The sequence below is a fragment of the Colossoma macropomum genome, unplaced genomic scaffold, assembly GCF_904425465.1.
Source record: "Colossoma macropomum unplaced genomic scaffold, Colossoma_macropomum, whole genome shotgun sequence".
NCBI lineage: Eukaryota > Metazoa > Chordata > Actinopteri > Characiformes > Serrasalmidae > Colossoma > Colossoma macropomum.
Window position 1 is genome coordinate 30,573,294 of NW_023494809.1, and position 27,482 is coordinate 30,600,775.

The 27,482-nt window shown below is 41.1% G+C and overlaps 1 protein-coding gene across 1 annotated transcript in view; it reads right to left on the bottom strand.

Moving 5' to 3' along the window:
- Window positions 1-900: 900 nt before the first annotated feature.
- The window catches only part of tmx3b (thioredoxin related transmembrane protein 3b), a 119,012-nt gene continuing 92,430 nt past the window's right edge, over window positions 901-27,482 (bottom strand). Inside the window, exons 14-16 of the mRNA XM_036558351.1 lie at window positions 22,990-23,119; window positions 19,738-19,806; window positions 901-2,608 (exon numbers count right to left, since the gene is read on the bottom strand). Coding sequence (XP_036414244.1) covers window positions 2,327-2,608; window positions 19,738-19,806; window positions 22,990-23,119 — 481 coding nt within the window. The 3' untranslated portion in view covers window positions 901-2,326. The remainder of the gene's footprint in view (window positions 2,609-19,737; window positions 19,807-22,989; window positions 23,120-27,482) is intronic.

Genomic DNA, 27,482 nt, shown 5'->3' on the forward strand with positions numbered 1-27,482 from the left:
GGTTCCTCTATTGTTACAAACTTGCCACGTAAAAAATGGCAGAACTCTTTTTGGTGCTATATAGAACCGTATACAACACGCTCTCCATCAATCTGAAGAACCATTTCACCATGCAGAGAACCACTATAAAGGACTCATATTTCTAAATAGAACCATTCCCTTTTAAAGAACCCTTGAAGAACCATTTTAGGGGCTTTTGGTGTTCCGATTTCGTACTAGGTTAAATGGGTTTTTTTCCAATGTTCTGTAGAGTTTGTCCGTCTCGTAACAGCTGCTGCAGACGAATGCATTTGTTGGGGGTGTAAAGATGGTCAGCATCCATCAAGAGAACCGAGTTCTGTGCTCTGGTGCCGGATTCACGAAAGTGTAAAAGAAAGAAAATCTTCTTAAATGTGTTTTTTCTAAACTTTATTCTTGATGGAAAAGTTATGAGAAGTAGTTATTCTTTAAATAACGTCTGAGGAACTTTCTAATTTATTTAACTCCTTTCTTAAGAACGATTCTACGAACGAGTGTTTTTCTTGAAAACTTGTTCTTCAGTGTTTTCTTAACCTCCCGACAGACTCACTCGTCTCAGCCCGTAAGAGCTGACGAGATTTCATCTAAATCAATTATCAAGCTCAGCGCTGCCGCTGCTCCTCATCCTCGTCTCTCTTTCTGCCGTCACGTCACAGTTATCGTATTTTCTAGGGAGGATTTTTTTCCTGTTTCTTCCTCCATCATCTCTGCTGCTGTTTGCTACATTTTTTAAACACTTGTTTTGATGATTTTCCTCCATTTTGCTCCTCAGAGTTGACTAAACTAAACAATGGAAAAAAGCCCTGCTGGAAAACAACAGAAACCATTAAGTGTTTCTGTTGGTTCCTTATTTTTTAACGTTGTGTAATGTGTTTTGGCTTTTTTGATGCATTAATTTCACAGTATAAAGGATCCTAATGGTTTAACAGGTGACCAGTGGCTGATTCTAAACACATTTGATGGTTTCCAAATGGGATCTAAAGGTTCTACAGCAAAACAGTGGTCTCTAATCTAGCTTTTAGTTTTTAATGTATTTAACTATCCTAATTTAATTTCTAATTAGATTTTTAATTTAATGATTCTTTAATCATGTTTACATTACGATTTTAATGTTGTTTTTAATTGTTTTTCTGTTTGCGTTTACTTTTTTAAAAACGACTCTGTAAAGCACTTTGAATGACAGCAGTTTACGAAAGGTGCTATATAAATAACCTTGCCTTGCCAACTGGAAACCATTGAGCCAATTTCCATCAGAAATCAAAACCATTAGGTTTTAATCTTGATAGTTTTTAAGCACAGACAGTTAAAACAAATGTATCTCATGTTGTTGATGGTGAGCTGTAAATTGCAACAGATTATCTTAAGACAATATTTGAGAAATAAATTTTTTTTTTGAGAATTGCATTTAAGAACATTTGCATAAACTTCTTAACGTTTATCTTAAGAAGCTTCGCAAGTTTTTCGTCAAGTTTTTGTGAATCCGGCTCCAGATTTCCAATTCTGTTTTGCTGAAAGGGTTAAATGGGATGACTGGTTTGCGTGAGGCAGTGCCTGGAGTCCAGGCTGAACTACTGGCTGGAGACTGAAGCTAATCAGCCGTGGACTGAAGCTTGAATGTGAGGTTCAAGTGGTTCTCCATCTGATTACAGTAGTTGAGAGTGACTGATTTAAAAGATGTGGGTGGGGTTCAGCATCGAAAAATACAGGCCGTGTCAGAGGCTGCCAGTGCACCAGTGTATTTTATATTCCAACAGGAAAAACAAAATCCAGTTAAACTTGGCAACAAAAATCTGATAAATTCCGAAAGCCTAAAAGCCGTTACCCACGAGGAGGGATATCATTTCGAAGAGCACTAAGGAAGACAGGAGAAAGGTGCACAGTGTACTGGGGGGGTGAACTACAATGGGTCTTACTGCTATAAACAGGTAGCAAAACAGGATGACCTATGAAAGATGGCCCTTAAGATTTAAAGTCACTTAATCCAAATATTTGGCTTGATTTCCTCTCCCACCCCATCCGTCCATCCACATCCCCTCGAGAAAACCTTTTAAACTGAGCAGCGGCTCAGGACCACTTTTAAAGATTTTTTAAAGATATTTCACATCCTAATTCCCATAAATAGAAAAAAACGAAAGAAGAAGAATCACTCAAACAAGGAAACGAGTCTAACAGACCCGCTAAACTCCGCAGCAGTAAAACTGGAGAGCAGAGAAAAGAACATCATCATAAACCCGGATATGTGTTTAAGGTCTCGGTCGCTGTTTTCATCTTCCCATTCGCTCACATCCATCCACACACCTCCCCTGCATTAATCCAGCTTTTTCTCCGCTGGGCTCTTTTCCTCCTCCTCCTCATCTCCCTCCTCCTCCTCCTCCTCTTCAGGTCCCTCAAGCTTGGCCTGACGGCGCCGCTCCTCTTCTTCCTCCTCTTCCTCCTCCTCATCTGTCAGCCCCTCTCTCTTCATCAGCTCCATGTCCTCCGCGCCATCGTCAGACTCGGCCGTGCAGATCCCGTAGCACATCAGGCTGATGACTCCTAACGGCAGGCCGAAGAGGAAGCAGCCCAGCAACGGAGAACTGCGGAACACAGACTGGAGGAAACAGAAGAGAAGAGAACATTAGACTGACGGTGCAATCAACAGATACGAGCTGTGGAAACAGCTGACCGATCTTGCAGGGTCCAGCGGCATCGCTCCTGGGTGAAAACTAGTGATTTTAACGCTAAAGTTAGGCTACATTCTGGTGCACCTTGAGAATAAAATACAGGGATGACTGCTGTGGAATTATTTAATTCACAGAGTTCAACAAATACAAGTCACATTCACAATTTGTACTGATTTCTAACACAAAACTATCACTAACACAAAAGCTAGCAGTAAAAAAAAATGTGCTTGTTAACTGTAATAAACATAAAAACAAATTACTGAGTAGAAAAACTTTAGTTTTAGGGTGTGAATGCGAGTTTCGAAGTGTTTATGTTCAGCCGTCCTTAAAGAAAGCTCAAGCAAAGCAGAGCTCTCTCTTCTGTTGTGTTAATTTCATCGTTCATCATAATATTAAAAACTAAAATTAAAAATGAAACTAAACTAAAACTATTAACGCACTCTTAAAACTACTGAAACTAAACTGAAATCAAAAACCAAGAAGAAAAACTAAGTTAAAAATAAAAACTAATTAAACTACAGTAACCTTGATTTCTAGGTATCCTGACGTATTTGTTGAAAATGGTTGCTTATCACTCCAAAAGGAGTATAAAATTGGGCAGCCATCTTTTGGGACTCCCTATCTGTTATAAATACATAAAAATAAGCCACTCTGTTTATCTTCTGTGTTCTACTAGCTCCATGACAGCACATCGTGCTTGGACCCCAGTGGTTGCCTTGTGCTGTGTAAATGGTAGACGGCCGTGACGCCCCCACAGCGGTTACGACGTTCTACAGAAATCAGCTAAATCAACTTCAGACACAATCAAAGCAGTGGCTGTTTGTCCTGGTTGAAAATAATAATAATTTACACATATTAACAGTTTTTATTCAAAGGTTGAAACTACTAGAAAAAGAAATCCGAACATGCAAAAACCAACTTCACCCACGAGGCGGCTCTTCACATTTCCGTAATGTTGTCTCCTGAAAATTAAATACTATATCCATACTATATACTACAGCTGTATAATGAGCGTCTGCTGCTGTGAAGTGTTCGAGGGAGAGGAGGGAGTGATGTGACCCCCCCCCCTTCCCAAAATTAAAAACGCTTCAAATATACACAATTAATGTGAATCATATTCATCATTAAAACAGGAATTTCGCCAAAAGGTGTTAATTTTGCACGTATGCACAACCAGCAACAGAGCGCACGAGTGCAACAGAGAGCATGAAAGAAAGAAAGAAAAACAAAAAGAAATAAAGAGAAAGAAGAGATTGTAACAGAAACAGGAAGAGAGCACAAGAGTGACAGAGTGCACAAAAGAAAAAGAAGAAAAAAAAGAAACAGAAAGAAAGAAGGAAAAAAAAAAGACTCCAACAGAGAAACAGCAAGACAGCACGAGTGAGTGCACGAAACAGAAAGAAAGAACAAGAAAGAACAAAAGTGCTAAAGTGAAATGGTGAGAAAAGGAAGAAAGAGAGTGCAAGAGCACAAGTGTCAGTGTATGAAAAGGCAAAAAATGAAGGAAAAAAAGGAAGAATGGCAAACAGAGTGAGAGCGAAGGAGAAAGCCAGAGAGAAAGAAAGAAAGAAGAGACAGTGAGGAAAAGAGGAGCAGATGAATGAACAGAAGAAAGAAAAAGAATTATTGACAATGTGGAGCTGAAAGAACTGAAACGCAAAATGAGAGGAAAGAAGAGGAGGAGGAGGGTGGAAGAGAGGAGCAGAGTGGAGGAGGGTGGAAGAGAGGAGCAGAGTGGAGGAGGGTGGAAGAGAGGAGCAGAGTGGAGGAGGGTGGAAGAGAGGAGCAGAGGGAAGTGCAGGAGCAGAGAGGAGCAGAAGGGACAGAGATTTATGTACCTGGTGAGTTCAGTACTGAAACACCTCTATGCGATTCATAAAGCTCCTCTGACCCGACACGACAAACTAATTCACCCAGATCTCAGCCCAGCCCAGCCCTCTCTCTCTCCATCTCTCTCTCTCTCTCTCTGATTCCTCTCCTCCTCTCACTCTGTTCATCCCCGCCGTTACATCATCACTCCACCAGCTCAGTACGAGGACCCTCCACATTTCACTGAAAGCATCAGTGGCCGATTTCACCAGCTGTGTAAGTTCAGACGTAGACTGGTTGTACCACAAGTGCTTACTAAGCTCAGGTTTATCATCACTAAATCAGAACGAGCTGCACCACAAACTAGTTTTAACGCTGAGTTCAGTAGCTTATCAGCGTTTCTGAAGTTGCGCGTTTCTGTATCTGCAGCTCGTTTGTGAAACGTAGCGTCGTGTCGTCATCTTGAGTGTTTTCTGTGTTTGCAGCTCATTTTTATTCGCGGTTTGTTGGGTCTTCTAAGCCACCACTGGCGAACAATTAAAAAAACGTACTCAGTCTGAAAAATAAATGGTTTCGATGCATCGTCGCTTCTAACGGTATGTGCTGGCAACGTCCTGACATCTCTCTGCCGTTGCGTGTATGAATTAATTTGATCTCTGCCATCTGAGAAAATATCTTGAAAATTTGTATCGCGATAACGATAAAAATACGGTTTATCGTGCAGCCCTAATTGGAAGGTTCATCAAACATCATGAAACTACAGAATAACTACAGCAGAACAAAAAGGGAGAAGGTGGTGGTATTGAAGGAAAGATGAAATGGGGGAGGGAAGGAGGGAGGAAAAGAGAGAGAGAGAGAATTCCATGTGAAACCTGTAGATGTTCTGAAGGCTAAGACAGATGATAATGGGCCGTGTTCATGCAGGGTGAAGGGAAATGACTCCACGCTGCAAATCCCACCTGCATGACTCACTGGGCCTAATGGTGCCAAAGCAGCAGTTCCACTAATGCCCAGCTCAGCCCAGCAGCAGCCCGAGCTCCGAACATGACCCTCTTCAGCTCCCTCATTCAATTCAGCACTGCAGTCCGCCAGACAGCCAGAGAGCGGCTAGGCTGGATACGGAGGCTATGACTGAGCTCTGTCTGTGTTCCAGCAGGAGTCAGAACAAGACACCTTATTACTATTAGCACTTTCACTGTTACTGCTGACAGAGCAGGAGCTGTGATTCAGGTCTGTCACCTTTCCTTGACTCGAAAAGCGTGATCTGGAGTAACTTCACTCTCCAAGGCGCTTGGTAAAAGAAAAAACTGTAGAAAAGAGTGAAACCAGTGCGTTTCGGCACAGAGGCCTTCATCAGGGTTGAAAGGAATAATGATTGCATTGTTGTTTAAAAAGATTTTTCTAAATTTCTGTATAATTCAGTGAGTGAGACGTAATCAGAGTGATTCGGAGTGGTTTGGTGTGAAATGGTTCAGATGTCTTTACAGTGGTGGTGATAGGAACCAGGGGTCGCCATGACTACAACACAAATATAGACATTTTATTTACTATCCAGAACCACCAGTGAACCTACACGAGTCTTCTGAGTTTATATGGAATGTTGATGATGGAAAATAGTGGAAAATCTGAAATAATTATTTGGGGGGTATTTTGCCTCAGAACCCCCTTTATGTATCCCTCCACCATGGATGGACTAAATTTATTAAAATACATTTTAGGCCAAATTTTAACACAAAACTATCATAAAACAGTGTCTCAGTCATCAGGCAGTGAATTCATAACCATTTCATGTAGGAACTTTCTGTGAGGGAGCTTTTAGAGGTGGACGTCTGGTTCCTATCACCACCACTGTGAACAGTTCTGAGTCGGCAAGTTTCTCTAGAACGGAGCGTTTCACACCAAACCACTCTGAACGACTCTATTTACATCTTAACCATTTAATTATGTAGGATTTTTTGAAAAATTGGTGGAGTTCCCCTTTAAGTACAAAAAGAACAGGAGGTTCATCTGCTAAAATGTGGTGGTCTTGCCCTGCTGCGAGTCTCCTAGTAAAGCCTGAAATATTCATTCACTAGTCAGAGCTGTCGGGTCGGAGTTTATCAGAACATGTCAGACGTCTTTATGTACTGACACCACACGCACAGACTCAGACAGAGGGTCTGGCTCGATATGGGCTGGTTAGCTGAGCAGCACTGGTTTTGGGTGGGGGGGGGGTGGGGTGTCTCATAGTGCTGAAAGTCAGTGGAAGGAGAGATATCACGGAATATGGTGAGAGCTGCAGAGCTCCAGGTAAGACCAGAAGCAACGGTGGCTTGGCTTGCAGTGGTGACCTCTCTGTGACCTGTCTCCAATTCCCCAAATTTGCCAAATTTAGCTTTAAAAACAACCAATAAAATGGCTGCAACACCCGTGTCTTTATATGATCTTCCAATCAGAGCAAGGGAAGTTACAGAGTCAATCAACAGGCACCTTACCCATCTAAAATAAACTACCTTCCGCTCGTATTTAAGCGTAACAGACATTCAAAATACATTTGCTCTGACTGGAAGATACTATAAAGACATGGGTATTGCAGCCTTTTTGATTGGTTGCTTTTAAATTGTACTTCCTGTTCTTTGTGTACTGTGAATTCTCCAGTCATCAAGTGATGGTGATTCCAGTCTTTTCTACTAATACACGATTTGACATTTTCAATTAAATTTATCTTTTAGGTTTTGGCCTAAAATTTATTTATTGTTTTTAAATACAGTCACATGCAGGGTACTGAGAGGCAAAATAGTCCCCAAAGAAAACTTATTATTTCAGATTTTCCACTATTTTCCATCATCAACATTCCATATAAACTCAGAAGACTCGTGTAGGTTCACTGGTGGTTCTGGATAGTAAATAAAATGTCTATATTTGTGTTGTAGTCATGGCGACCCCTGGTTCCTATCACCACCACTGTAAAGACATCTGAACCATTTCACACCAAACCACTCTGAATCTCTCTGATTACATCTCACACACTGAATTATACAGAAATTATAAAAATCAGTGGAATTTGAGGAATAATCATAGCTGTTAAAGCGCCGTTGTGAACTGTGCTAATAGCGGTTGCCTTTGTCAGGTCTTGTGAAGCTAAGACTTCATCAGCCAACTTGTTTGAGTTTGGCGTGCTTCGTCAGACATGCACAGAGTCTAATGTATGAATCAGACTAAGCTGCCATTCCTACCAATGCCAGCACTTCCATCTTGTGGGATTTTGGCATCCAAAAATATTTCACACCAAAAATATTGCAGTAAATATTGAGTACATGTTTTCTCCTACCTCTACTGAAATCACACTTCTTATTAGGGGTCTAGTGATACGTGTATTCGTCCTGAACCGTCACGGTACTGAGCATTCAGTCAAACGTATGTGTTAATAATTCAACACATTATTCACACACATGACAACCCTAGTCTTTTATACATTTTTTAGTTCTTTTTAAGGCGGTGCGTGGTTTGTTAGCATTTGGAGTCTAGCCCAAGGACTATTCTTTGGAGTATAGCCAAAGAATTCCTGGAAAATCTAACCTGAGGCCTGTCTCAGGAAGCAGGGTTTCCAGCTTAGTTCAATCTTCTATGTGTATATTTGGCAAAACTCAATTAACCAGATTAATCATTGAAATAAACAGTAGATAACACAATTAATAGTATAATCAACACTGACAGCTCTAGGGTAAATATTATTATTAGTAGTAGTAACAGTGTTAACAACAACAACACTACTACTAATAATAATGATAATAATTAGTAATATGTTAGTCATTTGCTCCAGAAGCTGTTTCAACAGTGAACAGTCTGTGACTCGAAATCATGCAAATAATCCAGTGATGGGCTGCTAACTGGGTGTGAGCTGTTTCTAACGTGTTCAAACAAACAAGATCCAAACTGGGAATATTTGCAGATATGCGAAGTCCGCTTATTAACAGTGCAGTAACAGACAGGCTCTCTCACCATATGACCACGGTGAGCTGCAGAATAGTGAGCTTGTTGACGTTCATTCTGACAGCAATCCAAATACAGCAGCTCCTAAACAAGCGATAGAAGATCTCAGATCGAGTCAAAGCGAATACGCCTTTTAAAAGATAACAGCTTTGTGCCAGCCGTCCTGTTCAGCACGCGGCTCGGAGAGAGTACTGAGAACCACGCAGGCAGCGCTTGATAAACGATAGACGAGCACAATGGCTTTAGGCCACAATGCATACAATAGTGAGAACGGTCTTCAGGGTTAATTGAGCGCACAAGATCAACATGATGTTTGCTGAAGTTATTCAGCTTATTGTATTGCGATATGATAAAGGCAGGCGATATAAATACATTCAGGATACACGACACGCTGGGGTTTGCAAACAAGTTGGTCCAAATGGCTCAACAAAACAGCAGTGACATATTTAAAAAGGTACGATGATATTTTTAATAATGAATTTTCAACGTTTCGCAAAAGGAAACTATTTAAGAAGAAACAGCCCTTCTGTTCACACGGACACATTTACACTGTCCATCTTATACTGATAGGGCAGAGGTCACTAACAGGCAGACCGCGGTCTGAGTCCGGACCCAGACGCTGTCCTGTGCGGACCTGGACCTATAACCGATAAACTATGGAGAATTATTTAATTTTGATGGGGTGGTCCTGTTTTAATCGGCGTATCATTTCTAGTCATTACGGTCCCGGTTTAGCGGCCGGGAGACTCACAGACCAATCGCATGCATTGTAAATATCACACATGACGCGAATCAGCCAATCAGATCTGTGCATTACGATGAGCACCAGAGCCGGGTTATGAGGTTTATTTATCTCTACAAGTTCTCTGTGAGCACTGCGACTCGAGTGAGTGAGGCACACACAGGGGAGGGGCGAGGCGAGACACAGCAGTCAGAGAAGAAGGTGAGCCAGACTATTTTACATGTCGTGCTCTAAAAAGAGAAAACTGACCATAAATATTGTTTAAATATCACTGAATTGTACTTTATTTGGTTTGATATTCAGTTGTTGACTATATAAGATGTTGATATACCTACTAGGCTACTTCAGTAAACAGTATATGGCACTGAATCATGAGGCAAGTTAGACATTATGATGTTCCGGACCTTTGCTTGAGGAAATGTTCTCGAACTGGACCTTACTGAGTTTTAATTAAAGACCCCTGTGATAGGGGAATGTAGCATTTGGAGTCTAGCCCAAGGACTCTAATGAGTAAAGCTGAGGAATCCCTGGGAAATCTAACCTGGGGCCTGTCTCAGAGAGCAGGATTTCCAACTTAGTACAATCTAACGTTGGATTAGACACTCTACTGGAGTAATTTATCATTAGTCATGTTTACATGCAGTCTAATAATCCGACTAATAGCTCAGTTGGAATAGAATATGTCCATCTCAATCAGAATAGTCTAGTCTGATAGAGTCCATTCAGAATACAGTTTCTATCTGATCGAGGTGGGTAATCCTGTAAATAATCCGTTAAATAGAAGAATAATATCTGTGTAAACGCCTGTATCTGATTACATTCCCTATCGGAAAGTTTAAGTTCGTTCTGATCATGTTCGTCACGTCATAGTGAAAGTTTATACCGTTCAACATGGCGGAGCAGAAACTGGTCTGCAGAGGAGACGAAGTTTATGCTCTGATCTTTAAAAGACGGCGGTGGGACGGACGTCCAGCTTATGTGTCTCAGAACAGACGTCTTCCTCTCGGCCTTCTTTAATAAGGACATGTGAAGGACGTTTTCCTGAGTCTGACATCATTTTAAAGCAGTTAAAAACACAAGCACTGCTCACTGCTGCTCATCTCACTCTGATGTGATGCTGGTTGTCATGGTAACGTCTACACTAAGCAGTTCTCTATGCATGCGTGTAATTTTGGATCAGATCACCTGTAGTGAGCATGTTAACAGATTTTCAGTCAGATTGTTGAGTAGAGTGAGAATAAACACCTCAGTCTTAATCTGTTATCGGAATGGCAAATTTTTTGAAAACCAACTGAAGTCCAGCTAAGTCGATTCTATATTTATGCTTTTATTTTTTAATTAAGCAGAAAGTCAACAGAGTAAGCATAATTAAACTAATATTTTCCTAAACATTAATAAAGTTAAACTTAGAAAGATCAGGATTTAGGTCAGTGGTTACCACATACAGTCAACATCAGTCATTTTGGTTTAACAACATCTAACTGATAGTTTTCCTGCTTAGATGTTAAATTTTGGAGATTAACAGCTGAGTTTAAATGTATTAGCTTTCGCTGCTGGTCTGTGTTTTTCAAAATTTCTACATAACTATATGGTTGAGATGTGAACTAAATAATTCCGAGTGGTTTGATGTTAAATGCACTATTAAACAGAAACAGAGTAATAACTGTTCACAGTGGTGGTGATAGGAACCAGACGTCTGAAGAGTTTAATGCTTCTAAAAGCTCCCTCAAAGGAAACATGAGTGAATACGCTGCCTGATGTTTTACGATAGTTTTACGATAGTTTTGAGTTAAGCTTCTGACCTAAAATTATTTTTTTTTAAGACAAAATAGTCCCCAAAGAAAACTTATTATTTCAGATTTTCCACTATTTTCCATCATCAACATATAAACTCAGAAGACACTAGGTGGGGCTACACTTTGCAAATGTTGTACTTGCATTTATATCGAGATACACAATAGTTTTCCAAGTTATACGAACCAGAATGTGCCCAACCAGGCTTCCGTTTGGTCTGATACTCTTTTCTGAGATCGTTTGGTCTGATGTTCAGTTTCACCAGATCTGAGACTATGATGATGGTTTTCCCGAGACTCAAAGTCGTGTAGCCCGAGGAATGATGCCGTTCTGACTCCGAGGTCTGAGGATGTCCTAAAATGTACTCAGTAGCCCCGCCTGGTGTTAATTAACACGTATTTGCATGTTGGATAACTTGAAAATGAAAAAGCAAAGTGGGAAATGAAAAGTAAATCACCAGCAGGTGGCGCCTGTGTTCGATTGCGTTCGCATTTTTATTCTGACACTTAAAGCACGTCCGCGCCGAAAACTGAATCACAGACTGTCACTTTGCTGTTTGATTTATCCATTTTTCATTTTCATGTTGTCAGACCTGCAGCCGATTGCTATGAAAAAGAAATAAGAACGTAAACACTGCATTTTGATTTTAGTTTCGACTTGTATTACGCATTTCATGAAGAAAAGCCAAAGTGAAGCTTGGATTTTCTTTTCTCTGTTAACTTTTCCATTTTAGATTTGACCATGAAAAACCAGAATAACGACTAAAACGAAAAGACAAATTGCTGATTTAAATTTATTTTTATTTTTGTCACAAATTACTCTTATGTGCTTATGTAAAAAATTAAATTGCAAATGTAGGTATTTCATTTAATTTTCAATTTTAGCAGGATATTTGCGCAGATGTTTGGAAAAAGAAATGGCAAAAAGAGGTTTGGATTTACAGTTTACTGTTTTTAATTTCTTTTTTGGCTGGATTTGCCTCCCATAGGTTCACCGGTGGTTTTGGTTACTAAATAAAATGTCTACACTTCTTATGCACAGTTACAGCTCTCACTTGCACGATCCAAAGGCCTCAGTGTTAAGAGTTAAGAACAGACAGAAAGCGGCAGTAAAACAGGTTTCAATAATCTGTCAGAAACACTGACAAACGTCACGACAGGAAACTACAATCTCCGTAAATGTTTAGAGGTCATGCTCGTCTCCATCATCATTCGTGGGAAGCATAAGCGATATGTTTTAGAACTTTAGTGCAAGTGAAAGTTCACGCCGGTCAATACTTCACTCCATGAGATTTCACATTGTTGGAACACGGAGAGCAGCCGAGTCAATTTCACTGTCAATTAGTCAGCATGTTGTTAATTATACAGCGACACGGGAAGCCCATGCAAACTCCGTCTGTCGCTTCTCTGAAAGAGAGGAAAAAACACCTTGAAGGCATTCCAGCCGCGCCTGTAATCGAAATGTCTAGTTGTTATTCACCCTGCAGAAATAAACTGAGCTCGGCTCGAAAAGAACCGAAAAGGTGGGACACAAAGGTGCCGCTCGGCTTGAGTTCGCGAAAACAGAACTCCAGCGGCGGCGTGCTGGGTGACCACGGGCAGGACACATCACTTTCAAATCAGAGGTCAGATTCAATTAAACTGATGCCGCTGTGTTTCTGGAGGCCGGCGTATCTCAGAAGAACAATAAGAGAGGAACGCTGCTGTACTCGTTTTCTAATTATCTGCTGCGGCTCCGCATTCATTTAGGAGCCGTCAGTCTGCCTGCTAATTCTTCATTCAGTCACACAAAAGGTGTGAATCACAAAGAGTCTAAAAATGCAAAGTTATTTGAGGTCAGATTGGTTAAAAAACGCAAAAACCCAAGTTTTTGAATGCAGCCCAAGGATCAGCTGAACTACAACAGCAGTCAATGGAGATTCCACATTATTTCCAGCAGTTCAGTATTTAGTTTACACACATGTAGTCAGACTATGTGATGTTCTGTAAGTCGCAGGTCATTTTAATACCAATAGTTAACATCACATGTGCTGTCAAGATAATATGAAAACTGGAGGATTCTACGACAAACCTTTAAATTACACTCATCTTTCAGACAATTTATGCATAATTAAAAGGAACTGTGCACCTGTATCTGGACATTTTTGAAAGCTTATTTTTTCCTCTGCGTTTTGGCCTCCCGTCCACACGAAAACGGCATTTTTACACTGAAAACATGCGTTTTGGCCCCCGTGAGTCGCCGATCACGCTGGCATGGCTGGTTAAAGACGTCACAGCATAAAAACAAAGTCCCGTTGAGCACTGCCGTCAACTTCCGTGAAAAGTGCTGCCTTCAAACGCTGTGCTAGTCTTCGTTTGATGTTGTAAAGACTATGTAAAAACGGAAATAAGATTATACAAATTTGATATAATAAATCAAATAACAAAAATAGACGCATGTAAAAGCATGCAAAATATGATGGTGCCGGCGGTGTATGCATCATTTATCTTAACATCCGTCTTTTTTCATCCTCAAAAAATCCTCAAATCTGATTTTATATGTATTGTTTGGTTTTTGGGTCCAATATGTTGATAGAGTGTGTCAAAGTCAAACAATATTTGTCAGGTCATATAAGTGATGATGTGCTGAAAAAATACCAAATGAAAGGATATCAAACACTGGCAGTGTAAACACTTATAATGTGGTATATAAAGGCAAAATTAAAAGTATACAAAATGGCTGTTTGAAAACGGTGACATCACACTGTTAACTTGCTGTTTTCCTGTGTTAAGCATGCAGAACTCTGAAATATGACTGACGACTGGGCTGTTTGTGTGCTCAGCTGTTTGGAGGTGACTTTGGAGTTGAAGATGTTTGTAGCTGAATTTGGCTTTTCTTTTTCATTAAACCGCAGAGGGGAGGAGTCGGACTGTTCTACGGTCAGTTAATTCAAGTTGGGCGTCACTTCGACTGTAAATATTAAAATTACCTCAGTGATTCTGAAGATTTATGACTTGATGATCATGAACCAAAGTCACAGACACAGGAGCGGTTTGTTTCCTCAGGCCATCACCTTCACAGATAGCTGACCAGTGATGTCATCTGGTGGGTCATAGCTCCTCCTGACCTTTCTCCAGATAGTTATTACACTCTGCTTCACACTCGTATCACTGTGCACCACAACTTCATACTCATACATGATGTGGATCACTGTTGTCTGCACTACCACACTTGTGTACTGCTTAAACCTACATAATCTGAATGTTGCCTGTGTATCGTCTGTATATTACTTGTCCATATATCGTCTGCATACTGCTTCTATACTGTGTATATCGTATGTTATAAAACGGACAGTTCCGGTCCTAAAATCTGATCTATGACCGACTCTGACTGAACTCTGTATCACTGCACCACAGCATGAAAAAACCCTTCTGCTGTTAATGGAATAATCTTTGACTCTCATGCTGCTCATGGACCACCGAGTGTACTAATGAAGTAAATGTTTAATGAAGTAACGTTTAAACTGAGGGGCTGACAGCTTATGCTCTTATCTAGAACTGGGCTGGTCAGATAGCTAACAGGCTAAAAGAGCCAACAGCCTAATCAGCTCCATCATTAATACCGCAGGCTTAATTAAAGCACTTACAGTCTGATTTATACTGCAGCTTTACAGTTAAAGTCTAAAAATGTCACCTGAATGTCTTACATGCTTCAAATGTTCATGTTTCAGTCAGAAGTCGCATCAAACCCAGGCTGAGTCCCAAACGGCTCTGTACTCCCTAAATAGTGTTCTAGCTATGAGAGATTAGAAATTCCAGCCTCTACAGCCAAACAGTGCATCATTTATTGAGTGTGGATGAGTCTGAATCCCAAATGACTGTTTCTTAGCTGTATTATTCACTGTTGGGCTGCAGGATCCAGTATTTAAACTCCTACCTAGTGCACTATGTAGGGAGGAGGGAGCTGTTTGAGATTCAGCCCCAGCGTGAGAAGAGGGGCCGCTGGACTGGTGCTAAATAAGACTCGCGGTGGTGATTTGGTACCAAAAAGTACTTATAAAACGAAAGTTTCAGCATTAAACAGTGCTGTGATATTATATGTTCATTGTTATACGAGAGCGATGGACGACCGAACATTCTCCTCATTCAGCGGTCCTTGGTTGCTTGGCAACAATACAGCACTCTAAAGGACCTACATTTCTTTGCTGAATACTTATGTCAATTATAATTAATAATAACAAATTACAATAAGCCAACTGAGGCTGTGCATTACTGCGATTTTATCAGAGGGAAGGCAGTTTTACTCCGCGTCGAGTCTTCGTCTGTAAATTATTTGTACACTGTTTATATGTTGCATTTAATACTAAAGAGACGCCAACAGCTGGAACCAGATTCCTTGTGTGTGAACATACTTGGCCAAAAAACTTAATTCTGATTATGAAATTAGATTTGAAATAAATCTAATAATTAATAATAATAAAACTATAATTTAAAAGAGGTGAAAATCAAGAAAAACTTCGCTTCTCTGCCTGATCAGGACTGTGTGGACGTTTCAGAGACGTTGGCGTAGGCCTGGAAACGTAAACAACCCCAAGGTAATCGTGAGTTCTCTTTTGCTTTTATTTTCTGGCAAAAATCAGATCTCTTATTCTGCAGGGTATATTTTGGTTTTTCCATCTGAATTTAAATGACCAAATCATAAGGGAAATTATTCAGTAACTGCATGAAATAAATGTAAATTTTGTAAAAGCTCCCCTCAAATTAACAGAACATGTGTTTTATGATCACACATATTGCTCTATGCTTACAATTTACTGCTGAAAGCCAAAAATCTTAGACGCTCTTTGTATTATTTTATAAAAATAATGTTTACAGAGCAGCTCACTGAAGAGACGCCATCTGTTTATAGTTTATAGCCCAGATTTGTGGAAAAATGGGTCGACTTTCAGTAGAAAAGAAAAATTGTAAGTTCAGCTTCTTTTATTATAAGGGTTTAAAATGACATCACCCATCTATTTGACTGGAAAGAAGACAGTTACAGCCTCATACGACCCCCACCTTTAGAATGTAGCTTATGAAATATGACAGTTATGAAGAATATGACGAAGTGCGTTTTGGACCCACCGGTGGTCTCGAGGAGTTGAAAGGGTTAAATCTGTGTGAAATATCTAATTGCGGGGGTCTGACAGCCTGCAGGTCAAATCATCTAATCACCACTATCACAGTTATAAAATCTATAATCTGGCTTTGCGGCTATACATCTAAGTATTCTTTGCATAGTGAAACAGTTCTTCAGAGTGATGGAGAATGTTCTGTATAGAACCTTTTTGAAAAGGGTTCTATTGTATACAACTTGACATTGTAACAACAGAAGTACCCTTTTTGGTGCTGTACAGAACCATATACAACACATTCTCCATCAATCTGGAGAACCATTTCATGATGCAAAGAACCCTTTAATCATGCAAATAGTTCTCTGAGTGTTCATGGATCTATTTAGAACCATTTTCTTTACTAAAGAACCCTTGAGGAACCATCATTTTAAGAGTGTCGTATGAACAGTGTGTTACAGAAGCCAAGTCATGAAAAAAGGAAAGCATTGATCAACTTCTCATCCTTTCGTATCCTTTAAATGACAATCAGTTTTATAATATTATTAATTTGTGGTTTAAAAGTTAAATCAGGGTCTAAAGTTCCACCAAAATTCCTAAGCAAAACGACCAACTTTTCAGAGGACAGAGGAAGTTTGTGACGCTACAAAATAAAATCGCTCCTGTTCACCCTTGGCGCGTCCCGTTCCCTCCTCCAGTCGCTCGGCGTTCTGCAGTATCAGCAGTCCCAGAGATCTAATCTATCATTTTGCTCCTGAAATTGCGCCCCCCTGTCCCCGACCGCAGGGCACCTTGAGTTCCCCTGCACCCGCGCAACACAGAAAAATGTCAATAATATTTTTCTTCATCCGCAGCGTAAATGTTTGTGTGTCTCCCTTCCATTCAAAATAAACTCCACCGCTGCTGCCTCCACTGCAACACTCCACACCACCTTAACTTTCAGGCTTTTTCCTCCTCTCTGTCCTCAGCTGCTCTTTCCTTAAGCTTTCTCCTCGGCTCCCTCTGATCCCCGTGAAGGACTTTAATTAAATGTCTGATTCAGGCGGTAATTATGAAGGTGGACAGGGATCAGAGCTGGTGGACGGATCCAGCAAGAAAGACATTTTATTCAAGTAGGAGAGGACAACAGTCTTGTTTTTGAGAAAGAAAGTTAAAGGAATTAAAGCACAAGCTGTCCTGAGAGGAACCAAACCAAGTTATTTAAAAGATAACATTTCATTTGAATGAATCTAATTAAAGCCTTAAGTAAAGCACACAACTTTTAAAGTCTTAACAGACTGTACAAGATTGGGAATCTGATTTTTTTGGGCGACTGAAATATTGGGAATCTACAGTAAACGATTGGGGATCACACACTACTCAACTTTTAAGCTGCTGCTGAACCGATCGAGGCTCAATGAACTCGCGCAAACTAACTTAAACTTGCGTGTTCTCCCGTTACTAGGCGACGCAAATAAACAAACTTCTGTGTAACGCATTTCACCGAGAGTATTTACGATGCCATCAAGCTGTCCCAAAAACACAGGAATGTTATGTGCTGTCCGATGGTGTCACAACAGCTCTGGAAAGCTTAAACCCATGCTGGAAAATAAATGCTATGAACACAAAGACAAGCACAGATCAGAATATCAGTGTCCGAGGAAGACGAGGCCAAAGAGCACGGCTAGCGGCACTGAATTTTAAAAATCCCCCCGAAATATTCATGTTTGCTCCTTCTATTTTGTGATAAAACATGATAAATGCATAGGAGATACATTCTGATGAACAATGAAGAATGCACACCTGATCATATTTGAGTTGGCCTATGAAATACAGGGTGTCCCAAAAAAACTGACATAATTTCGTAGTCTAATAACAGCCAATTCTCCCTCAAATGATCTCAAATTTTAACAAAATATTTAAAAACTAACCAAGTTTAATTTTTAATGTTTGTTTTTTTCGAGTTGAAGAACAGCGTTCACTAGAAATGAAAAGGCATTTGATGTGTTAGAAGATGCTCGAACACGGCCAAACAAGTGTGCAGCAGCATTTTCCAGAAAATTCAATAAAAATGCACCAACTGGAAAGCAGATTTGGAAATGGCACCAAAAATCCAAAGAGAAAGGCTGTCTGTGCAGCGCAAAGGGATCCGGATGACCAACAGTATCGGGAGATATTACATTTGTGAAGCTGTGAAATCGTTATAAAATCTACATCCCTCTGAATTTCTTGTTCGAATTTTGATAAATAAATCTTGATTGTTCAACATGAAGCCTATTTAATTGCGTTTGCCAGGACATGCAGTTACTCAGATACTCACATCTCAAATGATGTCGATTTTTTTGGGACACCCTGTACTTTGCTACTGCAGTGCTAAACTAATAAATCGTTATGGCTACTGTGGCAGCATAACCAGTTATAATGGTTCTCGGAGTAAATGCATCTTAGCCAGCTGTGTGTTCTAGTTTCATTTAAAATCCCTAACCTACCTTCCACAAAACAGCAGCGACGTGGCTACAAGATCTGCCCGGACCAGCGATGCAGGACCATCCTGCTGTCTCTACTACACCGTTGTTTTGAACCATAACCCATGCTGAGTAGTCAGGTTTCCCGATTGACTGGCCTGGCTGAACCTCAGCTTTGAGAAATGTGAACTGTTCGCGACTGTAACACAGAACCCTTCCGATTCTATCGCTGTGCAGGTGATTATAAGCTTCTGTGCTTTTATAATTTCTCAGCTCCTCGTCATCAATTTCAGAAAGAGCAGGGTAGCTGATAATGTCAGCATACGTGACATCTGGCCAGAGCTTCATGTCATCAACCCAGACTTGGGACGGGTTCACTGGATGAGGAACAGACTGGGTGACACCATTTACAGTTCTTGTTAGACGTTCTTGTTTATGATGCCACCACGACACAACTGCCATCTTCTTGGATCCAAAAAGCGAAACCTAGCCAATCCGTACACTACTGATCGTCAACAACCAGCGTATACCGGAAGTCGTGCCCATTCCCGTTCCAAAGACGAGCAAAGCGTAATGGTAAATGTTGTTGTCTAGGAAAACCGTGGATTTGCATAAAGTTAAACTTCACTCCGTCTTCTCACTTCGCTAACTCCGCCCACATTCGCATTGCCTTCTGTCACTCAAAATCGGCAGCTGCTGGTGTGAACGCAGGGTAAGTGTCTCAGTGGTTAGCTGAATTATGAAAACTCAGCTATAAAAAATGCCTTGTTTTTAAATCATTTTAAAAGCACCTGGCTGTGGCTTTGGAAATTATTTGCAGTCTAGAGTTTCTCCAGCAGGGAGCGCTATTAGCACGCACGTCACCATAAACCTGCACCAGAAGAAGCTCATGAATGCATTTAACGTTCATTTTAATGACAGTAAAACTAAAGCAGTTCTAAAAAGATGTTGAGTTCCTCAATATTACATATTTAATATTTGGTTTAATTTTGATTAAAACAGTTAATATCATATTTTAAAGAAATCATTTACAACAGAAATAGAACAGAAAGCTGGTCAAAGCTGCAGCGGACAGCCTGTATTCGTTTTTGGGGGCGACAGAATTCATAATCACGATTTTTTAACTAAAACATTTCATGCTAATTATTTTTAGACAGCCTGCGCCTGTGCTGCGTCACTGGTCACATCAGGTCACCCTGTACTCACCATGACGGTCGATCTGGCGTCGTAGGCCACGCGCTTGATCCTCTGGAATATTCCGTCCCCTCCGTAGGCCTGTCCATGCGAACAGAAGGACAAAGAGGCTGGTGTTAGCTTAGCTGGACAGCAGCCTGGACTCCAGAAGCAGCCACCAGCAAAACGGTCCCAAACCAGACACGCCGCGAGGGTCGGTGCCCGACCGTCTCCACGGCAACACGGCCGGCAGCTGTTTATACGGTGGCCTGCTTCTGTTTTGCCAAGTGAGAAATAACAGAGGGAGAACTCCGGAAAAGGAGAAACCATTTTGGTTTTCAGTTTTTGTTTATTTAAATTATGATCTTGTTCAAATCTGGCTTTCCAGTAAGTTACAGGAGAGAAAAACATGCTTTATGTATCCATTTACCATAAACAGAAATCCCAAGCTTCAGTCTACAACAGGATGTCTGCAGGAATCCTCGGACGTCACCGTAGTACTTTTTAAAACTTTGTTAAAGCCGCTTTAAATGTAATTAAAGACTAAATTTGAATATTAAAATCACCATTTGGGGATTTGATTATGTGGCATCGCGAAAAGTCAAGAGAAAAAACATACAGGTCAACAGTTTTACCTACTTAGTTGTGGCAGGTTTTTGTAGATTCTGATGCTACAAGCTTTAAAGGGGAATTCCACCAATTTTTCAAAATTTCTGCATAATGTTGTCTGATATAAACTACTTTTTCTAGAGAAACTGAATTGTTCCCAACAGTGGTGACAAGAACCAGACGCCCGGAGCTTTAAAGCCTTTAAAAGCTACTTCATAAGAAGTAACTGCGTGAAATGGTTATGATTACTGTGCCTGATGATTAAGACACTGATTTACTATAGTTTTTAGATCAGATTTTGGCCTTAAGTGCATTTTTAAATCCACTCATGTTATAGAGGTACATGCAGGGCGTTCTAAGTAAAACGGACCGCAAAGGAAACTATTTTTTTCTGGTTTATCACTGTTTCCCTTTATCCACATTACATATCAAAACAAAAGATATCTGCAGGTTCTCTGGTCGTTTTGAATAGTAAATGTGTTGTGGCTGTATTAGACATAGAGACCCCTGGTTTCCATCAGCACCATTTTAAAGAATTCGGAGCTAATTAAGTTTTTCTACAGTGAACCATTTCACATCAAACCACTCTGAATGATTTTGTTTACAGCTGTACAGATTATACAAATACACACACATCAGTGTTACTGCAGTGCTGAGAATGATCCACCACCCAAATAGTACCTGCTCTGTGAGGGTCCATGGGGGTCCTGACCACTGAGGAACAGGGTAAAAGGGGGCTAACAAAGTATGCAGAGAAACAGATGGACTACAGTCTGTAACTGTAGAACTACAAAGTGCACCTATATAGTAAGTGGAGCTGATAAAATGGACAATGAGCGTAGAAACAAGGAGGTGGTCATAATCTTATGCCTGATCAGGGTGTATATATATATATATATATATATATATATGTATACTCCTCCTGCTAAATTACAAATCTCTGGTCCATCATAGTCCAGCACCAGCCTACATAGCCGAACTCCTCCCCCTTACTGCCCTGCCTGAACACTTAGGTCCTCTGACACAGGATGTCCAGCTGTCCTAAAATTTAGACTGGTCACTGTTGGAGGCGGAGATGTCAGCGTCACGGCCCCCAAACTTTGGAACACATTACTGCAATCTCTCCGTTGCTGTTCCTCACCTGCCTTGGGTTTGTGGAAGGTGCTATGTAAGTTGAACTTGTTATTTATTTATTCATTTTAAATGGGTGGAATTCCCCTTTAAATGGCTTAAAACAGGGGTTACAATCAAACCATAAAATATCGATAAATTTCTTAAAGTCAACCTTAAAAACAAAACAAAACAGAAAAAAAAAATAAAAATGTGATCGATGACTGTTTTTACTTTAACAGCCTGTGGCAACACCCGAGATGTGTTCCTGCTGTAATGCAAATAAGTTTTTTGCACTGAATATAAACACCTAAGAGAACATAGAGAGGCAAAAATGAAGCAATCAGGCTCCAACACAGCTCTGAGACGTTCTGGAGAAAATGAGAGAGCGCAGACAGGTGGCAGGTTAGGGGAACATTAGCGGCGCTGTACTGCCTCGACACCCAAACCTACAAGAGAGTCATGCGATAATGAAGTGAGGTATGGAGCTGCACCGAGCGGCTCGAGGGTGACAGAAAGAAAGGTGAGAGGGCCTGTTAGAACCGGAGCTCTGGAAGAACTGCGACTCCACGATAATGAAAAGTGTCACAGGCTCACAGAACCTGAGCACATCAAACAGAACACGTGGGAGAGAAATTACGGAGTGAAGATGCTTGAAGGACACGGTTTGGACGGAAAATGCACCAGCTTGGGTGCTAGCTAGCTGAAGTGCTGGTGAGGTTCTCACAGTGTTGGGTAACAGTCTGTTAGTGTATATAAACAGAGGAGATACGCTGCAGTTAAATAATAATGCTTAAAGTTACATAAAGCTTCACTCGTTTGGTTTGTGTTACGCCTTGGATCCACTTTGAACTGAATACAGCATAATAATATGAACAAACGTGGAAAAAGAAATTTTTTGATTTACATTAAGTTGAGAATTTCTTAGTACTTTTGCTTTAATGATCTGAGCTGTATGGACAGATCAAATCCACCTGAGAGTCGCCTGAACCTTCACTGGAAGAGGTAAAAAAAATAAATGAACGATAAAGATTTTAAGATTCTAGAAGTTAAATCTTACAAATTTGCCTAAACTTGAATAGTGACCTAGAAATAGTGCAGAATTCTGAATGTCATCTTCACTTTACTACATCAAAACATTTTTTTTTGGTTTAAATTTTCAAACTGTAAGCCTTTAAGTTATTTATTTCCAGGTTTAAATGAAAAAAAAATTTTTTTTCAATGTGGTCTTAGACTTTTCGACTACGCGGTATAGCGTACTCCTTGGATAATGAAAAATAATTCTGTGTAATTACAATACCTAAAGCCCTAAAAGCACCAAACACCCCCTTTAAAGGGATTATCACCCAGGAAAAAAAGGCCTGACAGAAATCTAGGAGAATCAGTGTTTTAGCCACTGACATTAAAACAAAAAGCTGTGAGACTCAAACCTGTCGATGCAGAATGTAAACCGAATGTAATTCATTACATACATAACTAAGATTCGTTGATACATTGATACAGAAAAGCTGTAATAACTCCAGACGTCTAAGGGTTGTGGGGGAGTAAGCTGAGGGAGACGGGTACCTGAGCCGTGCCATCCAGGACGCTCCTGATGAAATGGATCAGCTGCTCCAGACTCTCCACCGGCTCACTGGGCAGGAAGTACTGCTCGTTGGACGTGTTGAGAATGATAATAGACGGCACAGACACCTCGCTGCAGAGGGAACAGGAGGAAGAGCTGCGTCAAGACATGGTTATGCTGCATTTGAGCGGAGTCAGAAACTGGGAAACGCCAATTTCCCCACATGTTGGAGATGCTGACAGTGGTACAGTCGTACAGACAGTCCTCGCAAAATCTGGAAACCATCAGCACAATGTGTACGAGCAGTCAAAGCCGGCCATGGCCTCCAAATCAAGATATAAAGAGAAGGTCAGTTGGTTGGAGGTGTTGATTCATACAAAATCGATAAGTTATCTTGGAGTTCTGATTATACGTTATTGCCTACAATAACATCCAGAGATCAATAATTACTGAAAATACTGCATTGGCGTTCAAATCATATGAGCTAAAAGCACACAAATCACCCGAATCATATAATATTAGGTCTGTGGAAGAATCGAACATCATCGTAATCAGAAAACTGCGTGTGTGTTTGAAGGGGTTAATCAGCGCTAATGTGAGCCCTGCTAACATTCTAGCTAACTGCTAGCTAGCCTGATTATTCTGATTACGTGTTTACGTTTCAGCTGGGCACGGATCGTCGGTTGGTAGGCAACAGACATGACAGCTGATTGTTGACGTTGATCGAGTAGGTTAAGATTTCCTAACCGGAGATAAGATGCTGTAAGACAAGATTAGATTCCTAAATTAAGATCGGATTTGATTCTGTAATCAAAAAATTGTGAAAAATCCTTTCTTGACCTGTCAGATCTTAACTTAATACAAAAAGAGAGGAGGTTTCTGTAATACGGCCTCTGGTATAGACAACCTTCCGATGAGCACCTGAACGCAGCATTAACATTTCCACTAAAAAGTTCCCAGCGCTCACAGCCTTACAGCAGAAATATTCAGCGTTTCCTCGAGCACAGTGATGTGTTTAATAATCATTTTCTTTTGACGGTTTTCCTCCTACATTCCAGTCAAAATCATCAGTGCTGAACATCTTCAGATCGCAGAGGACGAGGATACCAGAAGGCTCGAGCTGGAATGAAGTGCACTACTGTACTTTCAACAGCAATATTAACAATATCAATCGGACAGATGATTAGTCTTCACCAACATTTCAAATCAATATCTGATGATTTATTGGGCTCTGGAAGAGCAGATCGTTTGTGACGCTGGTCTAAAACTGTATTATTTTTACTGCATTTTTAACCCTATATGTACAAATATAACATTTCGCTGTAAATGCTAATCCATCATCATCATTATCATCAACAAGAAGTGCTAAATCCAGATAGGTAACAGAGAATCCTAGATGACCCTGTCCCCCCCCAAGACGTCTCTCAGCTCATTCTGGGGGACCCTGAGCCGCTCCCAGGCCAACTTGGAGACATAATTCCTCCAGCGGGTCCTAGGACGACCCCTGGGTCTCATCCCAGTAGGCCATGCCTGGTAAACCCCCACCAGGAGGCGTCCAGGGGGCATCCAGATCAGGCGCCCGAACCACCTCAACTGCCTCCCCTCAGTGTGGAGGAGTAGCATCTCTACTCTGAGCTCCTCCTCAATGACTGAGCTCCTCACCCTGTCAGTAGAGTGGAGCCCACCACCCTGCAAAGAGGCTCATTTCCACCACTTGTGTTCACAATTTAATTCTTTTGGTCATTACCCAAAGCTCAGGACCACAGGTGAGGGTTGAGATGTGGACTGACTGGTAAACAGAGAGCTTTTGCTCCTCTTCACCACTACAGTCTGGTACAGCGACCGCATCACTGCTTATGCCTGTCCCAGCCTGCAGCCGATCTCACCGTCCCTCTTCACATCACTCGTCAACAAGACCCCGAGTTACCTTAACTCCTCCACCTGGGGCAGGACCTCTCCCCTCACCTGGAGTGGGCATGCCATCCTTTTCCGGGCCAAGTGGATTAAAATTCTACATTTTACAGACGTGTATGGATCAGCATTGGCAGTAATGTAGATAAATAAATATGGGACACCGTCACTGACCCACTATCATATCGGTGCATCCCTAATAAATAAGTACGTCAGTATTTGTAGCGCATGTTAGATCAATCCTCTCTCACTGTACAAATGCAGTTCTGCAGTTTTACAGTTTGGCTGTCTCTGGAAGTCAACAGGGCAGCTCAGATTCGTCCTGATGGAAGAAAAACAGCAGCAATTTTAAATCTCAGCTCCATCTTTATGTAAAAGGTGTGCCTGGCCGGGTCACAGCGGGCTCCTCCACTCGCTTCCGCACTGACCTTTACAAACGATCGCTGACAAGCACCACAGCACCATCACTCAGTGCACGGACACACACACACACACACACACACACACATCACTCAGTGCACGGACACACACACACACACACACACACACACACACACACACACACACACACGATGCATAACACTGCATTCACACCGCTTCAGCACGTCAATGCAATGCAGCGTATCCCATTCATTTTCTATTGGAAGTGGCGGTTCAGTCAGACGCAGCCACATGGTGCATGATGGGTCCGGCAGATTTGGGGGTCGCGGTGCGTCAAACAGTTGAGTGAAGCTGAACTTTATGCCAACACAGTGCGTTCGTGTCAGAAGCTCATGGTATGAAACATCAGTTCTGCTTTTCAAACTCTGTCAAAACTTTTCCAACATTTTCAAATAAAGCCATTTTATTTACTGTCCAGAACCACCAGTGAACCTACATGAGTCTTCTGAGTCTATATGGAATGTTGATGATGGAAAATAGTGGAAAATCTGGAATAATAAGTTTTCTTTGGGGACTATTTTGCCCCACAGCGCCCTGCATGTATCCCTCCACCATGAATGGAGTTTAAGTTCTCAAAACTATCATAAAACAGTGTCTCAGTCATCAGGCAGTCAATTCATAACCATTTCATGTAGGAACTTTCTGGACGTGTGGTTCTGATCACCACCACATCTCAACCATTTAATTATGCAGAATTTTTTAAAAACACTGGTTCTGCTTTTTAAATGTTTCTGCGTGACAAACACTGTTTGCCTCCAAAAATTTGGAATCTGAGAAGGATGATGACAATTATTGTGACTTAATATATCACAACAATAATATATATATTTTATCATATTGCCCAGCCCTAGCAGACGGGGGTTTTACGCTATCTGCAGACACCGAGGTCATGGCCTCTCTTAAATGGCCCCAGACAGACGCTCGCTGTCCGCTGACTCTCTGGCTGAATTTTAGTAATGCACAGCGTTCTGTATGAAAGCGCTCAGACAGTCAGACAGTCGGCGTGTCCTGCGTCTGCCAGCTCAGACAGAGTGAACAAGATGCTAAAAGCTCCTTCTTTGTCAGAAACACGAAACCACGACGGGAGCAGATGAGTCTCCTGCAAACACAGCCTCACCTACACTCCACACGCTGCGTACGTCCACACGCTTTACCGAACACAGCACGCCTCGTCAGGGAGGAGGAAGTAGAGCAGAAGCAGCTGAGGATGTGTAAGGAGAGTCGATTCAGTTCAACGGTACAATGGTATTTAACAGCGGCAGGAACTGACCACTCTGACTGGAGACAAAAAAAAGGGATGCACAATATATAGAATTAATGGATCAACAACCGATTTTGCTTCACTGGAGCTAATAAAGTCATTTAATCTGCATTTTAAGCGACGTATTTTATTTTTCTCCTTGACGTCCACTTGTAGCATTTGTGTGGCTTTACATACCAAACATGGTGCATTAATTACTGTAAGACCATTTATCCAGTACTTCAGTGTGAATGGGCGGGGCTAAACTGCTGTCGCCTGAACAGGCAGATATACAGTGGTGTGAAAAAGTGTTTGCCTCCTTCCTGATTTCTTATTCTTTTGCATGTTTGTCACACTTAAATCTTTCAGATCACCAAACAAATTTAAATATTAGACAAAGATAAAACAAGTAAACACAAAATGCAGTTTATAAATGAAGGTCTTTATTATTAAGGGAAAAAGAAATCCAAACCTACAGGGCCCTGTGTGAAAAAGTGAGTGCCCGCCCATTAAAACATAAATTAACTGTGGTTTATCACATCTTTGGAAAGCTGAGTTCAATTTCCCTAGCCACACCCAGGCCTGATTACTGCCACACCTGTTCTCAATCAAGAAATCACTTAAACAGGACGTGCCTGACAAAGTGAAGTAGACCAAAAGATCCTCAAAAGCTAGACATCATGCTGTGATCCAAAGAAATTCAGGAACAAATGAGAAACAAAGGAATTGAGATCTGTCAGTCTGGAAAAGGTTAGAAAGCCATTTCTAAAGCTTTGGGACTCCAGAGAACCACAGTGAGAGCCATTATCCACAAATGGAGAAAACATGGAACAGCGGTGAATCTTCCCAGGAGTGGCCGGCCGACCAAAATTACCCCAAGAGCGCAGCGACGACTCATCCAAG